Source organism: Hippocampus comes, unplaced genomic scaffold, assembly GCF_001891065.2.
Source record: "Hippocampus comes isolate QL1 unplaced genomic scaffold, H_comes_QL1_v1.1 scaffold116, whole genome shotgun sequence".
NCBI classification, from domain to species: Eukaryota; Metazoa; Chordata; class Actinopteri; order Syngnathiformes; family Syngnathidae; genus Hippocampus; species Hippocampus comes.
Window position 1 is genome coordinate 817689 of NW_017805120.1, and position 17891 is coordinate 835579.

The following is a 17891-nucleotide window of genomic DNA, read 5'->3' on the forward strand; positions in this document are numbered from 1 at the left end:
CCCCCAAAAAAGTAACTTTTCTCGGTAAAGTGTGACTTTCTTCTGAGGATATTACAACGGCTTCAAGGAGGGCACCCATATATGCTGTCCTGCAAATATCGAGATGGAAAATACATGCAGCACTTGGCTTGTTTACGTAGGTCGTCAAACTTCCTTGAATCCGTCCTCGGGCTCTCGAGTCCTTTTTAGGAAACGAGCCGCTGCCTTGCAGCTCTTTGCGCCATTCGCTGCAAATTCCTTTGCTGCTTTTCATATCAATACGTTCAAAACCGGGATGTCGGACAGATGGCTTAATAAATCGCTTTAATTGTCATGATGTACTGAATTCGTTTATTGTATTGGTAGTAACAGATTGAGGGCAAATATTACAGTATCCATTTTACTGGTAATTAAATACATTATAAACCGCATTTCCACTAAATATGCATACATTATTATGATTATTATTATTCTCATACTTATATTTATCCTAGTTTAAATAAAAATAACAGTATACCAGAGAATTTGGTGTAATTTAACCATGATGGCCATTTTGTTTTGAGAATAAATCCAGCTGTTTTTTTTGGGGGGGGGCCGGGGGGAAATTCCCCATCATGTCATATTCTAGCTATTTCAAATGATTATCCATTCAGATTGTTTTTTTTTGTTTGTTTGTCTGCATAAAGTACCCACCATGGCATAGTTTGGCCAACTAAAACCATCCATAAAACGACAATAATATCATTCCAGTGACATCAGATTTGGCGTCGTCATTTTATCGTTTATTCAGGTACGTATGACAAGTTAGTAATGTCAACACATTATTTTGTTTGCGGTGTGATCAGCTGTGCAGCGTGTATAAAAAAGAAAAGAAAAGAAAAAGCGATAACACGTCCAACCGGTTGAACTTCCGCGTGTGGAATGTGACAAACACTACACACACATATTCGCCTTTTTAGGGCATAAGAATCTATTACGTAATTGCAGACAGCGGCTCTACAAATCTGCTCTCCAAACGGGATGCGGAAAGGAAAGAAAAGGAAAGGCTCGGGATGTTGAGCGACGGCTCGCCTCGGCCAATGGGAAGCGAGAAAGATCGCCCTCCCGGCATTTTGATTGGCCAGAAGGTGGGGCGTCGTAACGTGACGTCTCTCTGCTTCAGTTAGTCAAGGGAGTTTGATGGTTCTTAGGCCGAGTGTCCGAGCTTGCAGAGGCGGAAAAACGTCACTCGAAAGAGGGCGTCTGACTGGGAGAAGCGGCCTCCTCCGGTCTTTGCAAGTTTGACTTTTCCCCCCTTTCTTTCTCCTGTGTTTGAAAAACCCTTATCGCCATGCCGGTGTTTCACACGAAGACGATAGAAAGTATTCTGGAGCCGGTGGCTCAGCAGATCTCCCATCTGGTGATCATGCATGAAGAGGGCGAGGTGGACGGCAAGGCGATCCCCGACTTGACGGCACCGGTGGCGGCTGTGCAAGCTGCAGTGAGCAACCTGGTCCGGGTGAGTGAAACGCCGCGTTTGCTTGTGACGGCGACCTGTAGCTCTCCGAAGAAACTTTTTTGGACGTTTACTAGACGGTTGGTGGGGAATCATCTCGGGTATCAAAGAGGTGGAAATGCGACTCAAGTTACTGAACGGGGCAAAGGCACTGACGCCCTTTTTCCCCTTGAGAATGGCCCCTCTTGCCTCCCGTAGCCTTGGCACGTTGGCACAACTTTGCACCGAAACAACATTCGGATTATGCACTTTACATCATAATAAAGTGTATCTTGAGCTCGCTACGTAGCCGTCAGTTCAAATGATTATTTGAAAATCAAGGTTCATAAAAGATTGCATTAAAATTAAGAAAATAAATTAACCTCAAGGGCAATCCCAGACCCCCTGCAGGTCCCGGGTGAGAAGTATGACATCCTCTGTTAAAAAAATGTACATATAATAATAATAATAATAATAATATACCATTCGGGCAATTGAGGAGCAATGGAGCATAGATAAATTTATTGACATAAATAATGAACAAAGCCTTCATTGCAGTGCCTGTAGGCCACAGGTGTCAAGGTCTGGTCCTGGAGGGTCACTGCTCTGCATTTTGTAGACGTTTCCATCCTCCAACACACCTAATTCGAATGATCAGCTCATCAGTAAGTTCTGAAACAAACTATTAATTAAAAAAAAAAAGACACAAGAGGAAATGACAACTGCTTGGCTGATACTGTAAACTATATTCGGGTAGTTCCTGTGTGTGGTCAGTTTCTTTCAAGTGGTTGTTTTCTCGACATTCGAACGGTCGCCACATTAACGTTGGACTGATAATCGCCTGTTGTGTTTACGGCCATTTTTAGTTTAGCTCACTTTTTTTTTTTCTCTGATTCTCACTATTATTTGTTTTTTTGGGCGGATAGATCAATTTGTCTTTTACTGTTTCCTGTTGCCACGGCAACCATATAACATTGACACCGCCATGATGTCACTTCGGTTCCACGGTAGTGATCCATCTGGTTGTGTGTTTATGATGACTCATACAAAGTTCAGAGGAAAACTGGAACTCTGCGCCGCGCTCCGTCCTGATTGGCGATGACGTGAATCCTTCCAGAATGTCTGTGACGCCGCCGCCTTCCGAATGTATTTCACCGCTCTTGAGTGATCTTTGCCACGCAGCTGTCAAGTAGATGAGGAGTCCGCGACGCGCTCTTCCAAAGGAGCAGGAAGCCACCGTCTCATCTAAGTGCATAGTTTGTTGATATCCGACGGGCGCGGCTGCGCCATTCGCCCTTTTCAGGGCTGGGTAGGAAACCACATGTTGCGTACACGCTTCCTGTGAGTGAATTTTGATGGATGCTCGTCTTGCGACAGAGCCTCGAGAATGTTACCAAGGTACATTGGAGACGTTTAAGTGACTTATTTGACATTGTTCAGTCCCAAGAATGCCCCCTGGGGTGATATTCGGGATTGGATTAAAACATTTGCGTCCACCGAAAAAATCGGGAGGCATCAGGCGGCACAACGAGGCACGTTGTGACACACATACTGTGGTTTGTGTGCTTCTCTTTTTTTAATTTATGACCTTGAAGTGTTTTTCAGAGCAATATTGACTCCAGTTATGACGTTACTGTTGCGCTGGCGTACAGTTGGTTAAAAATCATGCACGATATCTGATTACAAGTGATGTAAAAATTGTTACTTTTACTTTTTGGAAAATAAAAAGTCCCACAAAAGTCAGTTAAGGGAGCCGAAAAGGTGTTGAAGTGCTCTTTGGCTGATTGAAGCCCGGAAGATTGAGCTCTGCAGCATCTTCTGTTTTTTTTTAAATTCCGCTCCGATTGAAATGATGAGCCGGATGCTGATGAGAGATGAACGTCGGCTATGTGAGGAATTCCCAGCGAGCAGGCATGCATCCCTATGCACTTTGGGGCGCTTTGGAAGTGTACCCCCCGCCCTTAAACAAGCAGCTTAAAATGAAATTTGGAGAAGACTGGATAGACCTCAGTTCACATTTGCAGACCAGTGCTTCAATTTATTGGCAGACCGCAGATCAGGAGAAAACACAGTGACGCACACGACGCAAAGAAAATGACCTCCTCCTGCTCTGCCGAGGCCGCTAATCAAATATGCAAGACTCTGTTCCTTCCTTCCGCTGCTTTCGTTCGCTTGCCTCTGGAGAGTCAAGCTTTCTTTGTATTTGTCGTGTCCTGAAGCTTCCTCTGTCCAAAATCTCTGGCAACTTTGAAGAAGTTGGGCCAAAGCCGGCCAAAAAAGTAGGCTGAAGTTGGCGCCACGAGGCACAATGTCGTTTGATTTCAAGTGTACGGCTTCTCGTGTTGTAACAGAGCCTTGCGCAACAACGACGCGGCCGGAATTACTCGCTTGTTGTGAGCCGCATATCAACAAGCCCCAAGCCGGCTCGCGGTGTGCGCAGCCGCGTGCGGCTTTAGCGGTAAATGACACGGCAAACCAATGCAGGGCTAAAAAAAGGAACCTCGCTATTGTAAACCGGGACGCCACTTTTATCTGTTGGGAGTTCAGACTCCTCTCTGAGCCGTGTTGCGCTGCATGCATTTTTACGGTTTCTTTTTATAGACTTTGGGAGAAGGACAGGAATTCCCGGGACACGAGGTTCCGCTGAGGGTTCGCTTCCTGTTTGTGTTGCGCCCGATCACAAGGCTCGGACTGTCCCTGGGGATGCTGCATTATGCGGAGCGTCCCGCCCCATCCGAGCACTCCGGGGCTGATTTTGCAAAATCTCCAAAAAGCAGCATGTTTACTCTCTTCTGTTTGGGGGGGGGGGGGTCGCGGGCTGTCTATTAAGATTGGGATCTTAAAGGAAGATCCTTCCTATGAGGCGCATCAAATCGCGTGCGTTGTTGGCAACGGGGGTCTCAAACGCTGAAATGAACAAAATCGAAGGGAACGCAGGCTCGAAAGCACTTTTGCCAGAGATGATATGCCATGACACCTTCTTGTGAAGACGTTCGTTTCCCAAATTGCATCGCCGAATAGGCCCCGTGTGTTGCTCTCTATTTTGTTTCTGACATTTGCAATACCCACAGTCGCGGTTACACCCAGCAGTGCCCGTTTGCACGAGAAAAAGATGTCAAATCAGCCCAGGTTGCGCCTGGTAAAGTCATCGGTGTGTATATACAGTCCAATCCTGCCTGCACGGAAATTTAGCGCGTTTGTCAGAAGCGATCCTGGTGAGCTTCCACATCTGTTTGGGTGCGCGAGGTTGCGTCTGTTTTTGCACGTGCAAAACTTCAATAAATCAAGGCGGCCCCCCCCTGTGTCCTCCCTCAGATGGAAACTGGAGTACAAACGGCGCTTTGTTGAGGTTGTTTGAATCTCTTTCAGATGGGGAGCGTCAAGTGGCAAGCCATTCTTAGTCTCGCTTCAGTCTGGAACAAGAACGACAAGTCTCACACAAGGACACACCTTTCTACTTTCAATCCCGCCAGGTCACACCCTGGAATAAACTTGCGGGAGAGCTTCTGGGGGAGGAGCTTTGGCTTCTGTTATGATGATGAATGCTTAGGGGGTGGGGGGGGGGTTGGTGTAGAAGAAGCCCAACAAATCTTGGCAACAACTCCCAAACTTCCCGCAGAAAGGCTTCCCAGATGAGTGCCGCGGCCACATCATTAGCTGACATGCAACATTCAATTCAAAATGAACGACCATGGGGGGGGAATGCACGGATGACATGCCACTGGTCCACTGTCGCATGGAGCGTCTGGCGTGGAAACGTGGAGGCAGATGAAGTGGCCGCTCTCAAGTGGGAACAGACTTGGCTTTGTTGACGGCACATCACTCTGCCGAGAGAATGAAAGGCGGCTCAGACGGGAAGCGGGCCTCTCGCACGGCGGCCAGCTTGAGCACAATGCTTCGCCAGTCCCCAGAGAAGAGATCGGTCGCCGTAGTAAGGATCTGTGGAGCCGGCGCGAGGTTTTTTGCAGCCTCGGGTTCTCGATTCCCCGCTTTGGCACGCGTGCCCTGCAAGGTCAACGGCCTTCATCGCGTCCGTCAAGCGCTATCAATACATCACGGCGGCTTGCCTCGTTGATGCCTCGTCTGTGTTGCTGGCCACAAGTGTGTGTTTGCTCAAAGCAAACAATGGAAGGCAGCGCATCCTCCCAGCGCTCCGGCCTTGTAGCCTTGAACATTGTGGAGGGGGGAGAGAGGGCTTTCCCTTTTGGTTGGCTCCCCGCAGCTGAGCCAGAGTGTGTGTGTGTGTGTGTGGGGGGGGTGACAGCTGCCGGGTCTTCCTGACTTGGCAATTTAATGCTGCGCCACGTATGAGTCTCCAATGTTGAGGACAAATATGGAGCGACATGAAGCATCGATTCAGGAAAAAAGCGAGTCACAATGACGTGATAGCTTGAATTAGTGGGTCGGACTGATTCACTCACGCTAGATGATAGAAGTCTGGCTCGGGCCTTTCTGCAAAGTCGGAAGTGGTCCGAAAAGTCGCAAAATGTCTTGGTCCGAGGAACCAACTGAACCGTGACATTCGTTTGTCCATGAAGCGTCTTTACAAACCCACGCAAAGACAAATTTTAGGACAACCGCGAATGTGCTCTCGGGCTTCTTACGACCCTCTGACATTTTGTGTGTTTGATTTGATTTGTCTGCCCATCTGGAATGACTTAAAGGATTGTCTTCAAATTTGCCACCAGCGTCCCATTTGGACGCGGAAGATGAACGGATAGATTCGATTTTTGGTCACTCGTGTTTTGTTATTTACGCGTCTTGTTGTTTGTTCTTCCAGGTGGGGAAGGAGACCGTCCAAACCACAGATGACCAGATCATGAAAAGGGACATGCCACCGGCGTTCATCAAGTAAGTCGTCGTCATCTTTGCCGCTCCGATTGAAACGGAATGGTTGCCGCCCACGCAAAGGTCACACATGGCATGTTAAGTGCCTTTGCGTCTTGGCCTGCTGGAGCAAAAATAACGGATTGCCACAGCCTTCGACTCGTGTAGCTGGACTTACAGTACAAGTGCCCCTTTTTCAAGTTACAAGCCGCTGCTTGGTAAGACGATAAACGGAAAAAAAAAAATAATAATAATGAGCACATTCATCCTCGAGCGTCTACCGGCCGCAAGTGAGGCTGAGTCACTCCGTGGGTTAACGGATTAAAAGCCAGCCAACCAAACAGCCTTCTTCACTGACGCCCACGTCACTCACCAGTCCAGGCCCCGCCCTTTTAACATCATACGCAATCACACGCACAGATACTACAGTCGAACGCGGAATGAATTTTAGTGGGGAAAATTTGATTTGAAATCCGAGTAAGTCAAATCAAGGTCCCACTGTATCTGTTTTTACACGATTTCAAACGTGGCTTTTTGTTTGTTTTGGGAAGATCATTTTAACCATTAAGCAGCGCTCAGCTGCCGCCTGTTGCATCTCAGCGAGAGGACCTCCAAGCCCCCCCTCCTCGCCACAAGGTCGGTCGGGGATGAACCGCATTGGCAGGCGCAGGTTGGCCCACCCGACGCATTTGGCGCCTGCGAGTCACATCGTCGCCCTGTCGTCATCCGTCAACGCATGTGTCGGAATGCGTCGCCGGCTGCTAAAAATAGCGCCCTGGAGGGGTCCGATTAATGGACGCTTGTTGCGCCTGAAGGACACGCCGGCTCTGAAATAGGCGTGCCTTAACCCCATGGTTCTCCTCAAGCTCTTGACACCCAGCACCGCCACAAAAAAAATAAATACTTAACTCAAAAAAAATGTTGCTCTTCATGGCAGGGCGTGGCCTTGACCCCCCCATGAATCGCGGGTGTTCACAGCAGCTAGTAGAGACCTCTGAGTTGAAGTTCACGTGACGTCATGATGTCAAGTTGAATCAATGTCCTTCCACAGAGTTGAGAACGCATGCACCAAGCTGGTCAAGGCCGCCTCCATGCTGAAAGCCGACCCGTACTCGGTTCCCGCTCGGGACTACCTCATCGACGGCTCTCGGGGCATCCTCTCGGGAACCTCGGACCTGCTCCTCACCTTTGACGAGGCCGAGGTATCTCGGCGCCCCCGTCCGCGGCCGCGTTCCGACGGTCGGAACGCTCGTAACTGTTCTCTGGCGCCTTCGACGTAGGTCCGCAAAATAATCCGGGTCTGCAAAGGCATCTTGGAGTACCTGACCGTGGCAGAGGTGGTGGAGTCCATGGCGGACCTGATCACTTACACCAAGAATCTTGGACCAGGTAGGGGTGGCAAACGTACTCTCGCTCTGTAGGCGAGGCGAGATAGCTCAACGTGCTTCACAACATGGAATCCGCAACATTTAAAAGCATTGACAAACAAAAGAGCGAAAGACATTTCAAAGCAAAGCAAGTGAAATGAAAGAACGTTAAGAAAAACAGGACGCACGGTGCAAGAATACGATGATGGATTTCCGCCTGCCATGATGGTGTGCGTTTCAATGTCCAGGAATGACCAAGATGGCCAAGATGATCGACGAACGGCAACAGGAGCTAACCCACCAGGAGCACCGCGTCATGCTCGTCAACTCCATGAACACGGTCAAAGAGCTGCTGCCCATCCTCATCTCAGGTAGCGACGCGGCGGGCATTGGCCGCCTCCGTGTTTTGATCGGAAGTCTCATTGGCATTGCTTGTCCAGGTATCAAAATCTTCGTGACCACCAAGACGTCGGGCAGCCAGGGCGTGGAGGAGGCTCTTAAGAACCGCAACTTCACCTTTGAGAAGATGAGCGCCGAGATCGTGGAGATCATCCGAGTGCTGCAGCTCACGTCCTGGGACGAGGACGCCTGGGCGAACAAGGTGCGTCCCCCAGTACAACCTTGTTTTGGTTTTTTTGCAAGGGGGGGGGGGGGGGGGGGGCTACCTGTCCTAAATCCACTTTTCTCACCTTTTTGGTTTCGATTTTTCTTCCCGCCATCAGTTTTCGGATCAGTGCTTGTATTTATGTGGTTATTCTTCTTCCTTTTTTATCTTTCTTTTTTTTTTTCCACTGTTCTTTTCTACCTTCACTTCTCCCCCCCTTCTGTAGAAGGTAAGCGTCACCTCTCTCTCTGTCACTGGCATGTGTCAGCTGTTTGTTTGTGTTGCGTGTGTGCGCCATCTTGTTTTTTTTTTTTTTTGTTTTTTGTGACGCTTTCGTTTTCCAGTGCGCAGATCCAATTTGGGATGCTAATATATTGCTGTGGATTGAGGAATGGTTAAACGATGAGAGTTTGCTGTTGGTTGACGGTCGATTTGGGATTTTCATTCCTCTGCCAGTGTGCATCTGCGGCAGAGGTCAACAGTCACACTTGAAGTCGCCAATTTTCGGATTTGAACACCTTAGGAAAGACCTCCAGTTGACTGGAGTTGTCTTGACTTGCTTTTTTTAACCCAAGCGACGGCACCGGTCACTGAAATTGAGTGTGGACTTGCCTTGCATGAGTTTCCTTTGATTTGCTTGAAACTGGAAGATTAAGACTTGAGACTTACGTACGTACACGTGACTTTCTCCCGCCGCCGGTCCCTGGGTAATCCCTTGGAGTTCCATTCCTGCCAGGAAGTAAATGATTCTTTGTGGACCGCAAAAACTTGTCAAGGCAAGACGGCAAAGTGAGGAGGCTTCCACCCTGTGTCCGTTCTGCGCTCTGTTTGGCCCGCCATCACCCACCGTCCACCCGTGTGTTGGGAGCACATGTTAAACTCATCCCCGGCACGTCACGAGTACTTCCAGGTGGCACTCTGACCAAGTCCGAGCAATTGAGAAAATGGGGTCGAAAGGGAAAGAGATGAGATGAGATGAACGATGATTTTTTTTTTTTGGGGTGCCGTGGTTTGAACGCTTTTTTTTGTTGTTGTCGTTTTCAATTCAGTCGCGTTGAGTTCAGCGCCAGTCGCTCGCATTCCGCCACCTGCAAGTACCCCTGACGTCTGTCCTTTATCAACATTACGAAAAGGTCTATTGCGATGAACACAAAAAGCCCGGTGTTCAGTGAACCTGCCGCCATGAAATTGCTCACTTCTTCCCCCCCCCCCGTAATAGATTTTCCATCTTTTTTCTGTCTATCGCTAAAGGACACAGAGGCCATGAAACGAGCCCTGGGGCTCATCGACTCCAAGATGGCTCAGGCTAAGAACTGGCTGCGCGATCCCAACGCCCCGCCAGGTAACAAAGCCGTAAGAACACCCACGCCGCCGATGCGGACTCGTTTAACGATGCCGATCTCGTCCCCGCAGGGGACGCGGGCGAGCAGGCCGTCCGGCAGATCCTGGACGAAGCCGGCAAAGTCGGCGAGCTGTGTGCGGGGCGGGAGCGCAGGGATATTCTGGCAACCACCAAGACTCTGGGTCAGATGACGGACCAGGTGTCGGAGATGAGGGCCAGGTACGGACGCCATGACGCCAAAACTCAATTCACCGCATCCCGTTTCTTGTTTCTATCCCGCAACGTGTCATGAAAAGCACCAAAAGCAGAGTTCCGAGGCGTGATGCGCGCGTGGCGCTTTATTGTACGTGTTCCACCCCAGAGGTCAGGGCGCGTCCCCGGCCGCCATGCAAAAGGCCCAGCAGGTGTCCCAAGGTCTGGACGTCCTGACCGGCAAGGTGGAAAACGCCGCTCGCAAGCTGGAGGCCATGACCAACTCCAAGCAGGCCATCGCCAAGAGAATGGACGCGGCCCAGGTGAGTCCGCCGCACCCTCGCCAGGGAAACCGTTCGGCCGGCGAGGCGACTCTCTCACGCCGCTTTTCTTGCCGACAGAACTGGCTGGCCGACCCGAACGGCGCCCCGGAGGGAGAGGAGAACATTAAGGCTCTGCTGATGGAGGCCAAGAAGATTGCGGACATGTGCGAGGACCCCAAAGAACGGGATGACATCCTGCGCTCCGTCGCAGAGATCGCCAGCATGACTGCGAAGTTGTCGGATCTCAGAAGACAGTAAGAACTTGAGCTGGGCTCACATTTTTGGAACATCACGAGTTTGTCTTCTTTTTAGGACAGTGGAATTTCACTGCCATTTTCTTTGTCAGCTTTCCAGTTTGTTTTGAGTGAAACCAGATTGTCGATGTGCCCCGCAGAGGAAAAGGCGACACCCCTGAAGCCAGAGCCTTCGCCAAACAGATCGCCACGGCCCTGCAGAATCTCCAGTCCAAGACCAACAAAGCCGTGGCCAACAGTCGACCCGCCAAGGCCGACGTCCACTTGGAAGGAAAGATCGAGCAGGCCCAGCGCTGGATCGACAACCCCAACGTCGACGACAACGGCGTGGGTGCGTGCCCCCTCCTTCTTTTTGTCCCTCCGGCGCCGTTCCGCTTCCTGAGATACGGCGAAAGCCGTGAATGGTGAATTTCCATCCGTGCGTCCTCAGGCCAGGCGGCCATCCGCGGGCTGGTGGCGGAGGGCCGAAGGCTGGCCAACGCGCTGCCGGGCCCCTTGAGGCAGGAGCTGCTGGGGAAGTGCGAGCAGGTGGAGCAGCTCATGGCCCAGCTGGCCGACCTGGCGGCCCGCGGCGAGGGCGACTCTCCTCAGGCGCGCGCCATCGCTCGCCAGCTACAGGAGGCCCTGAAAGTAAGACCAGTTTGCCGTCACGGACTGCCAAACGACTCACTCTGCTGGCGATCAGCGGTAGTACAAGACAATTTACGGGCTGCCCTAACGCAGTTTAGGGACAGAAGAAAATGGCATGAGTGTTTGAAGAAAATACTACGATTATTGAAAGAAGAAAGAAGAAACTAAACAACAATCAAAATGTTTGGTAGCGCATCCAGTTGCTGCCTCACGCTAACGTCCGCACGTCCCTTCGCAGGACCTGAAAGGGAAAATGCAGGCGGCGATGACTCAGGAAGTTTCCGACATCTTCAGCGACACCACCACCCCCATCAAGCTGCTGGCCGTGGCCGCCACCGCGCCTCTGGACGCGCCCAACAGGGATGAGGTCAGCGTTGGGCCCCAAAAGACATTCTCGCCGCGATGCCAATAGCTCAAGCATTCCAAAGGCCGAGGCGCAGAGAAAACAAACCAAAAAAAAATTTGTAGCCGCCTTCTCTAAAGTTGTAGTTTGGACCTTTGAAGCATTGTGAAAACTTCTCCTCGTGGCCATGTTGCCGAACCTTGTGGCTTACTTTTGTCCGATTGGATGGCGCGCAGGTGTTTGACGAGCGGGCCGCCAACTTCGAGAACCACGCCAACAGGTTGGGCGCCACGGCGGAGAAAGCGGCCGCCGTGGGCACGGCCAACAAGAGCACGGTGGAGGGGATCCAGGCGGCCGTCAAATCCACCCGAGACTTAACACCGCAGGTAGCAACTCCTCACTGCTCAGATGAGGCTTTTCCCAAACGCTTCCCGTAGTTGACGGCCGGGCTGAACTCTGCGTGCAGGTGGTTTCCGCTGCCAGGATCCTGCTGAGAAACCCCGGCAACCAGGCTGCCTACGAACATTTCGAGACCATGAAGAATCAGTGGATCGACAATGTCGAGAAGATGACAGGTACCGGGGAATCGGAGCCCACTCCAAAAATAGATACCGGCACACAGGCATTTATGACGAAGGATATACTGTACGCATTGACTAAGAACAAAAGCCCACCCCCAAAAAAGCGCAATGATTAATATTATATGTCATAAAACAAAATTATAGAAATTTTTTTTTTTTTGAATTCGCAAAGTATACTGCACTCAATATATCAAAAATGGATACAAAATGTCAGACAAAAAAAATGCAAATGTAGTCCACAAATATGAGAAAAATACAAAATGTAAAAGGAAAAATAATTATAATGGTGAATAATTATCTGGTAAAATGAATTATAAATTAATTAGCGTTCAAATATGAGTAAAAAAATGTACGAATTTTGGGAAAAATACAAACTTTCATGAATTACACGGATATATTATGAGAAAAATAGTCGAGTAAAACGGACACGAATGTTTTGACAAAAAAAAAAAAATTTTAGAAACATACAAAAAAAAAATAAAAATATGCAAGACAAGAAAAATACGATCATGTATGAACCCACAGGTATTAAGCTTTCATGAATTACACGGATATATTATGAGAAAAATAGTCGAGTAAAACGGACACGAATGTTTTGACAAAAAAAAAAATAAAATTTTAGAAACATACAAAAAAAAAATAAAAATATGCAAGACAAGAAAAATACGATCATGTATGAACCCACAGGTATTAAGGAAATAATACGAAAATATTACAAAAGATTTGGGGGAAAAATATTTGCCCCACTCCCGCCCCCCCCCAAAAAATAATGATGATAAATAAAAGCACGGGCGTTCGTTTTAGGTCTGGTGGACGAGGCCATCGACACCAAGTCCCTGCTGGATGCGTCGGAGGAGGCCATCAAGAAGGACCTGGACAAGTGCCGGGTGGCCATGGACATGCAGCAGCCGCAGATGCTGGTGGCCGGCGCCACCAGCATCGCCCGCCGGGCCAACCGCATCCTCCTGGTGGCCAAGCGCGAGGTGGAGAACTCGGAGGACCCCAAATTCCGCGAGGCGGTCAAGGCGGCGTCGGAGGAGCTCAGTCAGACCATCTCGCCCATGGTCATGGACGCCAAAGCCGTGGCGGGGAACATCCACGATCCCAGTACGTCCGTCGCGCGGGCTCCGCCTCTTGGGCCGGCCTTTTCAAAACGTGTTTGCTTGCAGATCTCCGCAAGGGCTTTCTGGACTCGGGTTACAAGATTCTCGATGCGGTCGCGAAAGTCAGGGAGGCGTTCCAACCTCAGGAGCCCGATTTCCCGCCGCCGCCTCCTGATTTGGAGCAACTGAACGTAAGTCCGACCAAACGTACCATTCGCAATTGTCACGGTTTGTTGCTGGCCTTTTTGCTTATCGCAAAAGCGTCTGACGGTGACGTTATTCAAAACAAGCTTTGCTTTCAGCTTCCCTTTTTCGGGGTTTTGCTTTCCTTCCCCTGATAGCAAAGGAAAAAAAATCCTGACAAATAGCCCGAACTCAATGCATCCAATGATTTAATCGTCCGGGAATATTTGTCCGGCCCGCAGCTCAACGATGAGCCGGCTCCACCCAAACCTCCTCTTCCCGAAGGCGAGGTTCCTCCGCCCAGGCCGCCGCCGCCCGAGGAGAAGGACGAGGAGTTCCCCGAACAGAAGGCCGGCGACATGGTCAACGAGCCCATGATGGTGGCCGCCAGGCAGCTACACGACGAGGCCCGCAAGTGGTCCAGCAAGGTACATGCCGGCCATCCGTTGAAAAACTGCCTTTGAACAAGTCTTTTCGGAAGTTGAAGTGAGCCTCGCCAAAGATTTCGGGATTTTTACTGCTTTAAAAAGACAAAACGGGTCAAATTTCCCTTGAGCAATGTGGAACGAAATCACCAGCATACTCCAAAATCTGAGACTGTCATCTTAAGGCCGAGCCTGAAGTGACGCCGCGGTGGGCATTTGCGCCGTAGGGTAACGATATCATCGGCGCAGCCAAGCGAATGGCCCTGCTCATGGCGGAAATGTCGCGCCTGGTGCGCGGCGGCAGCGGCAACAAGCGCGCCCTCATCCAGTGTGCCAAGGACATCGCCAAGGCTTCCGACGAAGTCACGCGGCTCGCCAAGGAGGTGGCCAAGCAGTGCACCGACAAGCGCATCCGCACCAACTTGCTGCAGGTCACACGCTCGCGCAACTTGCAAGTGAATTGACTGACGTGATTCCAGTCGCTTTAAACGACGCTCTTGCTTGAACTCCAGGTGTGCGAACGCATTCCCACCATCAGTACCCAACTCAAGATCCTGTCCACGGTCAAGGCCACCATGTTGGGTCGCACCAACATAAGCGAAGAGGAGTCAGAACAGGTGATGTTTTACTTTGCTTTGTCTCTTCGAGGATCACAAATGAACATATCGTGTCTCACGGTGTCTTGTTCCCCCACCAGGCTACCGAGATGCTGGTCCACAACGCTCAGAACCTGATGCAGTCCGTCAAGGAGACGGTGCGCGAGGCCGAGGCGGCTTCCATCAAGATCCGCACAGACGCTGGATTCACCCTGCACTGGGTCCGCAAGACGCCTTGGTACCAGTGAAAAGACCGGAGGACGCAGGACGCCACTAAATGGGCAGAAAAAGCCTCACCGGGGCTTCCATTCGGACTGTGAACGTGTGTACAAATGTGTTGACAAATCCCGGGAATTTACAGGATATATTTGGAGTAGGACTTGCATTTCTTAGAACTTAGATTTCTTTTGCTGTACTCTTGAGAGTTTGGACATCGTCGTACTGATAATTGCGTCTCACCTCCGCAAGATACCGTATGGTGATTTGCAGGTTTTTAAGATAAAAGTATTTCGAAGCTGCCAGGGAACGATGTCGAAGTGAGTTGAGGAGCTGCTTTTAGACAAAAGTTGTGGTTTGCTGCCGCCATGCTGCACCTAAAGGCAATCATAATCCTTTTTAAGGGGCGACAGTTCCTTGTGGATTTTTGCCTAACACGTATTTTGTAAGTGTTTCCCCCAATCTTCCTTGAGAAGGCACATATTTCACGTTCGAACAACTTTACGGCACACCACCAAGCAAAAAAAAAAAAAAAAAAAAAGGCTTAAAAATAAATGCAGTGCATTCACTGTAAAACTGACACAACATATAATTAATCATTGTAAAATTTGACAACAAAATGTTCAACTAAACCGTTTAGGAACTTAAGTCTGGTAGCTTAATGCTAACTCCTGCTACTTACAGTAAATGCAAAACGCTATAGACCGGCTAATGTACATTAGCATCCATGTTTTGGACCAAGTTAGCGGAATTGAATAACTGGTTTACACTACTTGCTGTATAATCACAAACATTCAAAAGAAACACTGCGGTTTTATTTTTTGTTGTTGTTGGTTTTACGTAGCAATACGGTTTTAACAAATTATTTCTGCCAAAGACTGGTCTTCAGATGCCTCACTTGCGTTGCGTAGAGATTAAAATGATTGCGCTGTGGAAATTCGGACAAAAACTATTCCAAAGAACGCCACGCTGTTGTGCACAATCATGGTCAGGAATTTTTGTCAGGTAGGATGCGAACTAAGAAGAAGCACAGTGTCACCATAAGCAAAAAAGAAACAAAGACACACACACAAAAAAAAAGACCGCCAATGTGCCTTGAATTGACACTCAGATGTTTAATATCATTTGCGCAAAGAAAAAAAAACTGCCTCGCTATGCAAATATCTGAGGTGTGCTTATTAACAGAGTGCCTGGATCATGCCAAGTGTACTTCAGTGGCAACGATTGGGCCTCCTCATCATTCACCATTTTTTTTTGTAATAAAGCATTTTATAGCACTGGAGTTATGTTTGGTCCTGTGTGTGGTTATCCGTGAGTCAGAATATTCAATAGAATTCTGTAAGTAAACCACTTAAGTGCTGAATATAGTAATATAAAGATTTGTTTGATAAAAAAAAAAATACTGGACAATATGAGCATTAATCAAAATTTTCTATTTTTTTATGTGCAATTTTTTTTCTGAGTGATATGGCTTTTTTTCGAGAGTGAGTTATGTTCCTGAAAGATACCACTGCATAAATAACGCATCTTTTTTTTTTAGGAAAAATATTTTTACTACAAAAGACAATTAGCAAAGAACATTTATTTGAAAAGTAAAGTTTGTTCATGAGAGTAACATTTGTGAAAAAAAATGTTTTCAGAGCTTTATTCCCCCGGTTGTTTTTAAATTAGAATTTACATTATTTTGCCCATATAAATATTTTATTCATTGACGACTGTTTAACTGAGAGAAAGAAGACACAGCCCGATAGAAATCTCCCCCTACAGTGAACTTGGCACCATCTGTGTTTATTTCAAGAGGAAGCTGCGGTGTCTGTGTGTCATCACGAGTTCTTTCAGCATCTTCATCCTCCACAGCAACATCCAACAAATAAGATCATTGAACCAACCATGTCCCGTGAAGACACAAATGCTTCCAAATGGAGGAAAATTGCGTTGAGGTAAGTGTTTTTTCATGGGAGCTCTTGTGCTGTTAGCCACATAGCTAGCTAGCCACCAATACAGTCGGCTTCGCCGCGATTAATGTTGAAGAACCGGCTGTGAGTCGGCCACCGGGCACGTTTCACGCCGCTGTTGGCGTCGTCTTCCCGGGCAGGATAGTTGTTAATTGCCGCTAGTCGCCCCGGAGGATGGAGGGTGCTCGTCACGTGATTGACCACAACCGGCTATTAAGTATTTCTTTGTTATTATCAAAATAGGATTTGTCATTTCAAAAAAGATAGATTAATACCAATTTGCCTTGGAGTCAATCTTATCTATTAATTTTTAATTTCTTTTAAGTAACCATGAATTAATATTTTAGCATTTACTCCCATCCGCACTTTCGTCATCGGTTATACCGTACCTCTCTATAAATGTTTCCAAATCAGCACTTTCGTCACTCTAGAAATACAAATTAAAATTGCATACTAAAAATTCTGTTTCATGATATTTTTTATGTAATCTGAAATGACTTTCCACTTGTTTTAAAAATTGATTAACACTAATCCTGCTTTACAGTAAACCAGAGCCCAGAAACAACTGGAGGGTTAATTAACGTAAGCGAAAATGAGGCGTCGCCATTTTTACACCCGTTTAATTAAAACAAAAAAAATAAAGGTATGTGTATTTTTAAAATAATGGTAAATAATGACCATTATTCAGGTTTTAATTGTGTGGTGTTATATTGAGAACAGCATCCCGCTTCGTTGGAACTGCGAATAACTGAGTGTTAACACGAATGCTGGTGTGTCCCATTTGCCACAAACACAACTCGCCTTCATTCTCAGCGAGCCAATCAAATGCTCCTCGTCAAACTGCTGAACTTCCCGTATTCCCAAAAAACACGTTGCTAGTCTTAACAAACCCGTAAAATAGTTTTAAAATTCACAATTTCGGACAATTATGACAGCTCCAAGGTAAGACAGCACTTGTGACACGCTTTCTATAATGTAAAAGTAAACTTTGGCGGTTACCAGACAGCCTAACATCATTAACTTGAATCACTTTTGGTCGTGAATCCGACTGAAGAACGTGCCACATACATATTATCTATTTTTGCTAGTTCTTTTCATGTCTGGATTTATAGTGCGCTATGTAACTTTTTACACGAGACAGTTAGTTTGTGCTGAAAGTTGGCTAACGTAATAAAAAAAGAGACTTTGACCACAGATATCACAGATACCTTCTAACGTACTGGATGGCAACTGCGAGTTCAGTGGCCGGCAACCTGCGTTTTTTTAATTAATGGAAGAAAGAATATTAAGAAAGGTAGTTACATATTTTTTCAGGAAATTACTATTTAAAAAACAATTCTGACCTCAGTTGATTTTTATTTAAGGGGAGAAAATTTGAACCATCAAGGTGCTCACAATATATACTGTGTGTGTGTGTGTGTGTGTGTGTGTGTGTGTGTGTGTGTGTGTGTGTATATATATATATATACTGTAATTTTTTATTTTACTCTATTTTTT

General features: G+C 47.9%; 2 protein-coding genes across 3 annotated transcripts in view; both read left to right on the plus strand.

The window, feature by feature from the left end:
* Positions 1 to 1142: 1142 nt before the first annotated feature.
* Positions 1143 to 15721, plus strand: LOC109513384 (vinculin). The gene is made up of 21 exons (XM_019865809.1): positions 1143 to 1477; positions 6234 to 6304; positions 7332 to 7482; positions 7561 to 7669; positions 7896 to 8018; positions 8088 to 8248; positions 9503 to 9593; positions 9665 to 9812; positions 9955 to 10108; positions 10187 to 10362; positions 10503 to 10693; positions 10793 to 10992; positions 11231 to 11359; positions 11572 to 11721; positions 11802 to 11910; positions 12721 to 13023; positions 13086 to 13210; positions 13445 to 13630; positions 13855 to 14058; positions 14140 to 14244; positions 14325 to 15721. The coding sequence occupies exons 1-21, from the start codon at positions 1310 to 1312 to the stop codon at positions 14469 to 14471; spliced, it is 3201 nt and encodes a 1066-aa protein (XP_019721368.1). The 5' UTR covers positions 1143 to 1309; the 3' UTR covers positions 14472 to 15721.
* A 507-nt stretch (positions 15722 to 16228) lies between these two features.
* Positions 16229 to 17891, plus strand: part of LOC109513409 (adenosine kinase-like) — a 61799-nt gene continuing 60136 nt past the window's right edge. The window contains exon 1 of one of the 2 annotated variants that reach the window (XM_019865890.1): positions 16229 to 16379. In XM_019865890.1, coding sequence (XP_019721449.1) covers positions 16330 to 16379 — 50 coding nt within the window. In that variant the 5' untranslated portion in view covers positions 16229 to 16329. Of the gene's footprint in view, positions 16380 to 17171; positions 17337 to 17891 lie in introns of those variants that run through there. The other variant, XM_019865891.1, reaches the window with a different exon arrangement.